Genomic DNA, 13,186 nt, shown 5'->3' with positions numbered 1-13,186 from the left:
TCTGCCTGCCAAGGAAGAGATGCGGGTTCGACCCCTGGGTTGGGAAGATCCCCTGGAGGAGGAAATGGCAACTCACTCCAGTTATCTTACCTGGAGAATCCCATGGATAGAGGAGCCTGGCGGGCTACAGTCCGTGGGATCAGAAAGAGTCAGACACAACTTAGCAAGTCAACAACAAATACCTACTGTGCCATTTAGCCTTATCCATGATTTTATACATAGCATCTCCTTTAATCTCATTTCATTATCACAACAATCATAAAAGCATTTTCTCCCTGTGACAGCTCATTAAACTCCATGAAAGCTCTTTGTACTTTATATGCAAGCACTGGTTTCAAGCTGCCTACCTTGAAAAGGAGATCGATTGTCGAGCACTTCTCATTCCCAGAAAAGCCTAACTCAGTTATGTGAGTCAATCTCGAACTAGGGCATTAAAATCAAGATGAAGAGACTCTTCAAGAGAATTGCATTAGGAAAACTGGTCAAAACAAGTCAGATAACTGTACAAGAAAGAAAGAATCCCTAGAGACCACCTTGTCCGACCCTCCAGGGATTACAGATGAGAAAACGGGCCCAAAAAATTTACACAATGTACCCACGGTCGCACAGCTAGTTTACTGACTGGCAGAGCCAGGACAGAAATGAGAGCAGAAGTCTCCTTTTCTAGAACAGGTGTCCTATCCACTACACCAGTGAGTCTCAAGCTCATCAGACCCAATGCCACCCATCCCCCTTCTTCTAACAAACATTTTGTAATGTGTCCTTTATTATCTCAAAGTAAAATTCATAGATAATAAGCCTACTCTCACAGGCAATCCAAAAAATTAATATAATGCTCTGTGAAAGAGAAAAGTTTTATAAGAAACAAACATGTACGTTAACACGTGAAACGCTGAGACATGGCCACACCAAAAGACAAGGGCACATGCAGAGAGAGACTGTCTGGTGGACGTCCTGGTCAACAATGCAATGCTGAAGTCATTTTCTAAAATGATAAAAATTCTATGTTAAGTTCCAAACAAAACAAAGTACAGTAAAAATATTTATTTTAATTAACAGCAAACATCACATTTACTGTAAAAGAAAAAAAAAAAAAGTACTATCTGCCATCAACTTACACAGTAGCTCCAATGCTGGAAAGTTCAGTGTATACTGAAGTTATTCCAAAGATGCTAATGCATTTACGCACACTTATGTAGTTAGAAATGGGTTCAGGTCATTAAAAACAGATTTCTCATCTACACACATTTCTGGGTGAGATGTTTGAAAACCACCTGGAACGAGGGAGGATTTTTCAGAGCAGGACTGCCCTAAGCATCACAGGGTACCTAGCAATCCTGGGCCCTCTCTACCCTAAATCTAAAAATGCCTTCTGCCTTGAAACCATGCTGGCAGCCAATGTGCCCATGACTTTCGAACAACTGAGAACCAACGTGCTGTTCTTGAAAACAAGCACCTATCACCAAAAACACCCAAAGAAATTCAGGAATTCATCCAATACAACTTAAATAGACTATCTTCTGCCTGCCTCATTTCTTGAAAATGCCCTGTACCATGGGCAGCACGTTTTCACAGAGAAATAAGAAATACACTTCCTGAAATTATAAGACAGGAAAGATTGAAGCTTGTTAAGTATGCTCTGTCCTAGGAGTTTGGCACCTATTCTAAGCTCCTGTGCCCATGATGAGCCATGTGGCAAGAATACATTACTAATTACTCAGATTATCAAATCTACAAAAGAGAATCGAAACTGGGAACATTTTCTGAACATGTTCTTCTACCTTCTCAGTAGATTTTAAATCTTACACCAGTTTTCACATAGCTCCCAAAGAATGTTGTCCTTTGAAATAGAGTGACTACTATAGGATATTGATAATGTAAACAGTGTGACTGTGTAATAAAAAATTTTAAATACTATGCTTAAACAAAGATTTATCTGTGAACAGCTAATCAAAGCAATTTTGCTTTCATTTTATTACCACTATCTCAGATCAACAACAGGAATGATATTGGTGTACAGAGAATAACACATATATAAATAACTGTCCAAAACTCTTTGCCTCAAACAGAGCGACTACAACATACCATAATTGATATTTTTTAACAATGAGTATACCTGAGTTACAGACACATAACTCTTCCTGGATTTTACAAAACATGGAAGAACGCAACATAAATAACGAAGAACCTTAACTTGAAAAACCGTTTCCTTCAGTTACGCTTTCAAGATGCTATGAAACAAAAGATGAAGTTCTTGATCACAAAACTTGACAGCATGGAGGAAAACTTCAGAGATTAACCTTATGTGAAGAGTGTGTGATAAACTGGTGGGCAACAACCTCTTGTCGTTATCTTATGCTGGCAGTATCAGAAAATAAAAGTATGTATTTTCTCTTTTTTACCATTCAGAGAATTTAAAAACCAAGTCAAGAGGAAACATACAAAACAACAGGTCTACAGATACACCATGGAACTTCAGCAGAGAAAGCACATATCCTGGGCTCTGTACTCGACAGCAGTTCCTCATCTTAAGCTCAATGGGTATGCCTCAAACAAAATGTACGAAACAGAAAGTTACACAGCTGTCTCCGTGAGAATGGCTTCATATGCATTGCCTGGCAATACTCTTAGTCTTTAAACTTGAGCTCTGTCTCTTCCAGAATTTTACACTGCCTTCTAAGAGTTAAGCAATAGGAATATAGATTCCCACTGTCAAGGAATTCTTGATGATCTGCTCTCTTTTTCTGAGCAACAAATTATAATGTGCAAGCACCGCTCACAAGACCGTTTTTAAAGTATGCAGTGATTCTTAAAGACATTAAGTCCTCCTTTATTTAGGGTTATGGATATTAAAAAGCTCCCACAGAGTGAACAAATTTAAAAATCACAGTTTCAATCAAAAGTCATCACCACTGTTGTTGTTTGGTTGCTAAGTTGTGTCTGACTTTGTGACTCCATGGACTGAACGCAGCACGTCAGGCTTCCCTGTCCCCTTCACCATCTCCTGGAGCTTGCTCAAACTCATATCCACTGAGTCAGTGATGCCACCCAACCATCTCATCCTCTGTTGCCTCCTTCTCCTCTTGCCCTCAATCTTTCCCAGCATAAGGGTTTTTTCCAAGGAGTTGGCTCGTTGCATTAAGTGGCCAAAGGATTGGAGCTTCAGCATCAGTTCTTCCAATGAATGTTCAGGGTTGATTTCCTTTAGGATTGACTCGTTTGATCTCCTTGCAGTCCAAGGGACTCTCAAAAGAGTCCTCTCTTGCCTCATCATCTATATTCAAAGATTTCTTTGAAACTATCTCATGGATGTGGACCTTCTTCTCCAGTCCTATAACCCAAATAACTCCAGGCTTTCTGCTGCAAACTCACTTGGTCTCCCTTCCTGCATGCCTGCCTGCCGGCAGCCCTCTCTGCTGATCAGCAATAAGGGCTGCTCCTAAATACTTTTTTGGTTATGTTCTAGGTCAACTTTCCTCCCTCTCTCCCTAGGGCAACTTTCTATTCCTTTCCTCAAATTCTTCTCTAAATAAGTCATATTAAGAAAGAAAGAAGTTATACACTTTTAAAGGATCAATTAAATTTTACCTCAATAAAGTTGTCACAAAGGGAGAGAAGGAGGGAGAGAGGGAGGGAGCGATGCAGGGAGCGGCAACAGAGGAGGGCAGGAGGAGAGGGGCTCTCCATCTCACTCCCGGTGAAGTCCCTGCAGTCATCCTACGGAGCTCAAAGACCCAGGGCACCCACACCACTGTCAGCAGCAATCTGACCTCCCAGGAACTGGGTCCAGTGGTGGTCAAGCACCGTTCTGTGAAGCTGACTCGTCCATCAGATGGATATAGCTCTGTGAGAAAATACATTCCTCCATGCAGCCAGAACCTAAAACCTTCATATTTCCACTCATTTTTCCAGTACTGGCCTTCCAAAAAAAATTTCCCCCAAAAAAAGAAAGAGTGGGGAAAAAAACTTCCTTCCTCACAGCTGCCTGTTGAAAACACAGAGCATAAGTGAAATGTCACAAGTCCCTTATTTAGAGTCCCCCCACCCGGTCACTTGTTAGAAAGCAGGGTCTCTGGGCCTCCCCAAGACTCTTACAGAGCCCTCGTGACATGATATCAAAGGAAAACGGAACTATGACCTCCCTTGATCAACAGCAGTGTAACTAAAACAACCCGGTGCACTAAGTGCATTTTCTGGTTTCTTTGGCACGAAAGAATAAAAAACGGGTTTCCCAACTCATATTTAAGCTGCCACCTGCAAAGACTGTGTAAATAAGCAGACACATAAAACCAATTCCATCACTGAGACCAAATCCCACATGGCACTGCACTGTGAACTGTAAGGGAGAAGGGGAAAGAGAGACTGCAGTCCTCCAGCAAATTCTACTTCCTCACAGATAAGCCTTATCAGGCATTTATACATACCTTTTTTTTTTTTAAATTAGATTCACTGGATCGTTTTTCATAACACTCCACTACATCCCAGGTAAGGAAATTTACCAGCTCTACAAGAAACCAATTTGCCATCTCATTCATGTACCTCTGCACAAGACAAAGTCCAGTGGACGGGTAGCTTCTATTTCTATAAGCTGGACAAATTCTGCTTCCCAAAAGGATTGTTAATTTCCCAAAAGGAGCATATCTATCTTACATTTAATTTTCTCAGGGCAACTCACACAGTGCCTCTAATACATCTCATTTCTGCAACACCAGAAAAGATCAAATCTATCTGAAAAAATAGACTGTAATACAGATTTATCCACAGTACTCTGAAAAATCATTCATAATTCATCTCTATGTTACAACAGGATGAGCAGAAAGAAAAGTTAAACAAACAGTCCAAGACAGAGATCCCATATTTTCAAATCAGACTTTAAATGATAGGGAAACAATTAGCAACCTTATGGAAATACTGATTTAAATTCAAATAATGGCTTTCCCCATGTGACAAATCAAGGCAGAACCTAAAAGTATTAAAATGCTAATAGTCACCAGGGTCCAAGGAGTGAGAACAAATGACAAAGCAAAGATTTATAGATAGTAAGTCTCTCTTGCTGTCTACACAAATAAAATCAAACTCCAAAAGCAAAAAAAAAAAAAAAACAAAAAAAAAAACTTAGAAAACATTAAACTCACCTGCTACACTGTAATTTTTAAAAAATTACTCTGATCACACAAAATGCCAATGAAAGTGATTTAAAACAATTATTTTTAAAATAAGCTTCCAACTCAACTCAACATGTAGGAATATTACAAGCAAGGCATTATAAGCAAAAAAGGAGTATGACAATATCTTATTAGATACTGATTAGAACAAAATTAAAAAATATAAATCATCCAAAGCCTTAGTTTTGTAGTTCAACCAAGCTCACAGCTGGATTTTTATTTTATTCTCCAGCAAATAAATACATCAAAACCCTTCCTCACTCCCAATTTAAGAAAAAGACCTTTCCTGTGAAAACATATATTGTTCCATTTCTCCAATCACCAGTACTTGACAGTTGAGTAACAAGAGGAGTATGAAACATAAAAACAACCGGATATTCATTTTGAAACAATCTTCTAAAAGGACTTCATAATAATGAACTGTACACATCAGGCTATTCTAAACAAACGCGTTTTTTTCATTTGATAGGATTCTAGACCAAGATCTCTATGGTCCAATCAGATCAAACATCGAGAATGTATCTAAATCCCCAATCCCAAACTGAAATGGGGAAATTTGTTTAATTACTGTAAATCCTATTAAACCAATCTTCTTTGTAAAGTGGAAATCTCCAGCCTCTGAGGGCTGCAGAGGGTGTGATGAATGCAGAGTTTAATTAGGGCCCAGACTGGCTCACTGTAATCTATTCATTAGCATTCTCAATTCTCTATATCTCACTGCTGTGTTTCACTTTACTTTAAAATTGCACCCTTCGTTTTTTGGAGCAAAGTTATACAATTTTAGGATTGTGTGGTAATTACAGTGGGTGCAGGAAGAATCTGTTCCTGCCAACACGGGTGTTTAATTAGGGCAAGGGGCGGAATCCAGATAAGGCAGTGTTCACCCTCCTTCAGCGCATATGGTATTTTTGGCACCCGAACCCTGTGGACTGTTTCACGTCCACTGGATTCAAGTGCCAAGTTCCCACCATAGTCATTTCGAAAGATTCGAATATTTTGCCTTTGAATGTAGCTTGATAATTAGAAAGGTTACTGTCATTTGCTTTTTATCCACACAGCTTTTAAATACAGGCATAATTAGCTGCCTGAATTATCTGAAAATAAAGAAGTAAGCCGATAATTTTTTTCCTCGTAAATATGGACTTTTTCAGGTTGGTTGATGATAAAAACCATCTTGGTGATGGGCATATTTTCTGCACCAACAGAAAGGTATATTGATGGCTAGTTAACTCAAGGATAAATTCAATATTATCAATTTAACATTCAACTTCTACCGAAGTTTAATTTATATCTCATACATAACCAATCATACCAAGCTGCCTTTCTTCCACCTAAAATCCTCAAATTTGACCAATTAAAGAATTTCTCTTTAAAAAAGACTCAGAAGTTAAACTTTCTTATAAATGTCAACAGAAAGAACTGCTACTCCTTGTTGGTACTTAATAAATATTTACATCATCAACTTTTTAAATTAATTTCCGTCCTCTGGTACTGTCAACACAGATTTGCCTTGTGGTGGTTTTATTAAGGTTGACTTTTTGTGGCTCAGCTGGTAAAGAATCCACCTGCAATGGGGGAGACCTGGGTTGGAAAGATCCCCTGCAGAAGAGAACAGCTATTCTGGCCTGGAGAATTCCATGGACTATATAGTCCATGGGGTCACAAACAGTCGGACACACTGAGCGACTTTCACTTTCACTTTTTAAAAAAATTGGTATGATAAATCTTAGCCTTTCCTGGTAGCTCAACTGGTAAAGAATCCGCCTACAATGCAGGAGACCCCAGTTTGATTCTTGGGTCAGGATATCCCCTGCAGAAGGGATAGGCTACACACTCCAGTATTCTTGGGCTACCCTGGTGGCTCAGATGGTCAAGAATCCACCTGCCATATGGAGACCTGGGTTTGATCCCTGGGTAGGGAAGATCCCCTGGAAGAGGGCATGGCAACCCACTCCAGTATTCTGGCCTAGAGAAGCCCCATGCACAGAGGAGCCTGGCAGACTCACGGGGTCACGAAGAGTCAGACACGACTGAGTGATAAGCACACACACACGGCAAGTCTTACAGCATGTGGCAAAAGTACTTTCTCCCAAGAACAGAAAAGAGAAAACGTGTGCTGAAAGGAAAGGCAGGAAGAGAAAGAGAAGCAAAATGGGAAAGAACTATGAGCAAGCAGACACGGTGACCAGAAAAAAATTAAGGCACAGAGCCAGACTGGAAAAGGCCAAGAAATGCGGGTGCAAAATATAGCACTAAGAGAAACAGGGAAAACGGAAAGAAACGAATCCAGAAGAGAAAAATCGTCTCATCTGCATTAACTGATTCATTCATACCAGAACACATGGGAACTAACCTGGTTCTCCTCCTGCACTACTCTGTACTGCTCCTTCCAGACGGTGATTTTGGAAGCTTCATCCTTCCTCAGGGCTCGCTCCTTCTTCAGCTCCGGGCTCCAGAAGGTCTTGATACTGTTCATCGAGGAACTTAACTTGCTCTCCTTGACCTCCACGTCCTTCCGTAAGAGGTCGTTTTCCCTCAGCACCTCCTTGAGCTGTGTCTGCAGATCCATGATGGTGTTATCTCTGGCCTGACGGAGGGAGTGAGGAACGGTGGAGGCCATGCTCACTGGAGGCAGGTGGTGCTCCCCAAACGCTATGGTGTCGCTGGCGACCCCACTGCTCGCTATGTTGGGGCTACTGCCCATAGCGGTCATCCGCACGCCGTAAGGCAGACGGCCACCGGATCGGCCGAGGGTCATGGTGCTCTTGGGTGTCTCTGAACCCATGTTCTCGTGGTCACTTAGGTACATGGGGCCGGAAGTGGCATAGGCAGCATTGAGGGACTGGATGTTCTCCATGGAGAGGGTCTTCCCACCGCCACCTCCAACGCTGCTTCCAGAACTCCCTCCAGTGCTGTTAGTTCGCCGATGACCCAGGCGAGGAGAACGTGGAAGTCGAGGGGACCGCCCTGGGCTCTGGGCACTCGGTTCCACCTTCCCCACTGAGCGGGCACTTCCATACATGGCTGCAAGATGGGTTCAGGAGCCGGGAAAGGTATGCAGCAGAAAGCAAAACACGGAACTCTGGGAGGCTGTGCTATGGCTCTAAGTCGGCTTAAGGCTCATCAGAAGTATCAGGCCCTCGCTGTCCAACCAGAAGAAACAGCTCATGCCATTATCTGTAATGGAAAGTACTCCACGTTAGCTCTTGCAGGAGGAAACATCTCCCCTCGCAGACACTTTCACTGGCCCCACTTGAGGATTTCCCCTTCCATCATCTGCTGACTGGTGCATTTGTTCACAGCACAACTTACTTCTCAGTAAGCTCATTCCTAAAACATCCAACACGTCTCAGAACAGAACACCGAAACCACACCAAGCAAATGGAAAAAAGAAATAAGGGGCATAAAGACTGGCAAGAAGAAGATAAAACTCAATGTTTCAACATATCATTTTCTAACTGGAAAATCCAAGGTCATCAACTGACAAAGACAGGATTCAACAAACTACTTACCCACAGATCAACATATAAATATGGACACTTTACAGTCCATTAGCAATAAAAGTTAGAAAATACAATTTTTCAATTCCATTCACAATAGCAGTAAAACCATAAAAATGCTCTGACATAAATCTAACAAAAATGTGCAAGAAATTTTTGGAAAGACTCTAAAACTTCCTGAACAAAAGGAAAGTTATCAGACGAGAAGACAAACACTGTCGAGGTGTCATTTCTTCTCCAGCTCCTCCACGTGTCAATGAAAATCCCTACAAGACTCCTCACATAACCTGACTAACTCTATAATTCAAATGGGAGAGAAAGGCACAACCACCACCAAAACAATCTGAAACAGAAAAACAAAGGAAGATGTCCCCTAAATAGCAAGATATTGATACACTATAGGTCCATGATCCTTTATTTACAATGCAACAATTTTTTAAACTCTGAAAATAAGTCTTTTTTCCCCCTCTTTAACTATTTAGCAGCAATATCTGGCATGACCTTATATGAGGTCACTTATCACTTATAAGTACCTCACCTAGTGTAATTATTCATACACTTCACTGAGAAAACGACATGCATGATTACAGGACACTGCATAACGCCCACTGGACATTGTGGAGAAAAAACCTGGACTCCAAAACCACATCTGAACCCTGGGATTTCTCATAAGGCTCAAAGCCTTTTAAAGCTATAGTGATTAAAACTGTACAGAACTGGCCCAAGAATAGAATCTAAATTATACATGAGAGTATAGCACATGCTAAAAGTAACATTTCAAAACAGTAAGGAAAGGATAAATCATTCAATAAATGGAGTCTGAACAACTGGTGCCTGAGAAAAAAATAAGTTACATTTTACTTCACACAGTACAGAGAAATAAATTCTACGTACATTAAAGATATAAAATTTTAAACTATTGAAAGCACTAGAAGAAAACTTACTGTGTAAGAAAACTTACACAAGGAATATCCCTGTGAATTTGAGCAATGGTAGGACTTCTTAATTAAGAAACAAAAGGCAAAAATACATAAAGAAAAACAACGAATATACTCAATTATGTCAAAATGACAAAGTATACCAAAAATGAAAAGAAAACCCAAACTCTTTGTGAAAAAATATCTAACATATGTATAAAGATTTGTATAGACTTCCCTGGTGGCGCAGATGGTAAAGCATCTGTCTACAATGCAGGAGACGTGGGTTCGATCCCTGGGTTGGGAAGATCCCCTGGAGAAGGAAATGGCAATCCACTCCAGGACTATTGCCTGGAAAATCCCATGGACAGAGGAGCCTGGTAGGCTACAGTCCAGATTTGTATACAAAATATATAAAGAATTCCTACATGTGCAATGCCAAATCTGAACATCAGTGGTTAGAGGCAAGGGGAAATTCTGAGGTTGGGGGGAAATGTCTGTGGAGGCTCTTAGCTTCACTTATAAAGCTTTATCCCCACAATGCACAAATACTTGAATTTTTTAATAGGAAAATATGTTCATATTCTGAAGTATAGTAACTAAGACAAAATTTAAACACACATAACATAGCCATCTATTGTACACTTCACTCAAACATAAAACAACACAGATCTAAACTAGATCTCCATCATTTCTTAATAGCATTCTACCAAAGAACTGGCTTAAGTCAAGTAACAGACTTCAACATATTAAACAATATTTTAGTAAGCAATTGAAAATACAATCCAAGTAAATCACACTGTCAAAAGTAAGATTTTAAAGTGTCTATATAGTCCAGCCAAACTCAAACGAGTTAAAGAGCTTCAGAAATGCGAATACACTGGCAATCCCATCTCCACTTTGGTGATCCAGTAAAGACAGCCCTGAGGTAACAATAAGCAGGACAGGAAACACACACTCTTGTCTCAGAAATAGCAACAGGACACCAAGTTCAGACACTGCAATACTCTGCTAGTAACGTTAGGAAATTCCTTCCCAGGAGGAACCTAGCTCAGGAAGCAAAAGTCTGGACTGTAGCGTAGGCGACAAGCAGTAATCGACATACTACTGCTCAAGCGAATTCATCTTCATGATCAAAGAGGTTTGCAAAGTTTTTTCTCTTTAAAGTAATCTGAATATTGCTTAAAACAAGAGAGCTACTCATTACCCAAAGCCCCTTAAATGATAACAAAAGCTAATGCATAGTAAATGTTTGCCGTATGTCAGGCACTGTGCTAAGAATTTTATAAGATTTAATTTAATATTTATAAGGCCCCTTGCTGTTGCTGATTAGTCACTGAGTCGTGTCTGACTCTCTGCGCCCTCATGGACTGCAGCATGCCAGGCTCCTTTGTCCACAGGATTTCTCAGGCAAGAATACTGGAGTGGGTTGCCATTTCCTTCTCCAGATCTTCCCGACACAGGGGCTGAACCCACGTCTCCTGCATTTGCAGGTGCATTCTTTACCACTGAGCCACCAGGGAAGCCTCCTACGACACAGGGGCTACCATTACCTCCATTTTACAGATGAAGAAAGTGAGGCCTATGGGTGTTGAGTGACTCATCTAAAGTTACACAGCTTTTAAGAGGTAGAGCCAAGATCTGAATTTAGGGCATCTAATTCTAGAGCCCTGGGTGCTCCCAACTATTACACTGTGCTTATCTGCCATCATCTGCTCATCTCAACTGTCCAGTTTCAAGGCAGTGTGTCCTGCTAATCTAGGACTCTAAACCTAAACTTTAAGACATACCTTAGGTATTCTAGGGTGTAATGCTTAAATAATCATATTTATCCCTCTATTAAGAAGAAATTCTTCTTTAAAAGATGGTGGGTAGAAGAACAGAATCAGGAAAACTAACAAAGAGCAGTAATTCAGTCTCAGGAATCGTGCCACCAGAACTTTGAAGTTGTCACACTCAAAAAAAAAATTCCCAGCTGTACTTTGGTGCAAAACCCTACTGTCCTGTAGTTGAGTAACTAAATCACACTACAGAGGCTGAGATCCAGGAGCACAAATCCACGTCGAGTGTTCAGCGTGAGCAGGCGCACTCCAGCGTTTCAAGCCACTTTCAGACCCAAAATGGCATTTGCACGTGGAGTCTTTGTTACTATTAGAATTGTATTCATTTCTAGTAACACCACAAAAGAAGAAAACCCACTAGCTCTGTCTAAAGGCCTCATCCTGGCTTTCTAATATGAGCTTCAGGGAAGACAGTGTTTAAAAAATTCAAATTTCTTTTAAAAATATGCCAGATCCACAACCACAAGATAATAATCCTTGTACTTTATAACAAACAGCTGACACACACATAAAAAAAAAATGTGACCAAGAAAAAAAAATTAAGCCATATGATCCCATTTATATAAAATTCCAGAAGGAATCTATTAGGACAGAAAGCAAATCAGTATGTGCCTGGGGCTGGGGGTTGAACAATGGATTATGAAGATGGATCAGGGATCATGGAGGGATAGAGGAAACTTCCGTGGTGACAAAATGTTCACTATCTTGACTGGGGTGAGGCTTCCCAGGGGTACACAGGTCAAAATTCAAACCGCACATTTTAAATATGCTCAGGGTGTTGCACATAAATTATACCACAAAAGCTTGAAAAAAATACTTTCATGTTCCAAACTCCCCTGCCCTGAATTAATCCAAAGAAACACCTTCTCTGATTACCTACCTGGCTTCCTAACTGCTTCTGGGGAAAAAAACAAAAACATATGTGCAGCTGTTCAGTTCGAGCCTATGATAAACTGGCCCCAAAGTTCTCCGAGCCCCTAAGCTTGCTTCCTATCCAATATTTTGTTAGCTCCCTATCCTGTATCTACTGTGGTTACTTCATACCTCTTCACTCTACTCATCAGACAGCACACACGAGGCTCCTGGGTCAGAGACAAAGAATTTTGCTACTCACAGCACAGCCAGCACTATGAGCATCTTACCCACCCACTCGAAGTCCCACAAGGTGGCACCGTGGGGCCCGGGCAGACACGACACATGCAGCGGGTCCGCAGAGGAACACGGAGTTCAGGGAGGCCGCCACCTGACAGTAAGCCCGCCACCTGACAGTAAGTAAGCAAGCCTGATCTCTCCCCGTGGGAGGCACTGCCTCACCCCTCAAGGTGGCTTGCTGCAAACACGATGCTGAGACATGCTTTTTCTGAATCCAGTAAGTGTTCAGGAAACAGAGTATTGTTTCCTGAAACTTTTGTTTCAGGTGTGCGCATGAACACACATGCACACACTGGATCACAATGTAAAGTTCTTGTTGTAAACCATTGCCAGAATGGTCCTCTAACAATGCCCAGATGAACAGCAACCAGGACCTTGCACTCAGGGCGTGCAGGAAAGAAGAGACACATGGAGGACACGCCCTCCTGACAAGTACCCCATGGTATTTTAAGGTACCCGCCTAAATCATCTGCTATTCCTTCCTTCAAGAGGGGAGACAAAACTCCTCTGTGTACCACCAGTCTTAAAGGATTTGCTTCTGACAACGTATCACTTCCAAAATGCACTCATAAAGACACAGAGGCTTCTGTCCTGGTCACTCTCTTGAATCT

General features: G+C 41.1%; 1 protein-coding gene across 29 annotated transcripts in view; it reads right to left on the bottom strand.

The window, feature by feature from the left end:
* ERC1 (ELKS/RAB6-interacting/CAST family member 1) overlaps positions 1–13,186 on the bottom strand; it is a 271,872-nt gene that overhangs the window by 241,598 nt on the left and 17,088 nt on the right. For all 29 annotated transcript variants that reach the window (XM_060413515.1, XM_060413527.1, XM_060413514.1 and 26 more), the window contains one exon: positions 7,519–8,342. In XM_060413515.1, the coding sequence (XP_060269498.1) occupies positions 7,519–8,187 (669 nt within the window). In that variant the 5' untranslated portion in view covers positions 8,188–8,342. The remainder of the gene's footprint in view (positions 1–7,518; positions 8,343–13,186) is intronic.

The sequence above is a fragment of the Ovis aries genome, chromosome 3 (assembly GCF_016772045.2).
Source record: "Ovis aries strain OAR_USU_Benz2616 breed Rambouillet chromosome 3, ARS-UI_Ramb_v3.0, whole genome shotgun sequence".
NCBI lineage: Eukaryota > Metazoa > Chordata > Mammalia > Artiodactyla > Bovidae > Ovis > Ovis aries.
The sequence above is the reverse complement of the archived record's forward strand: the minus strand, read 5'-3'. Positions and strand labels throughout refer to the sequence as shown.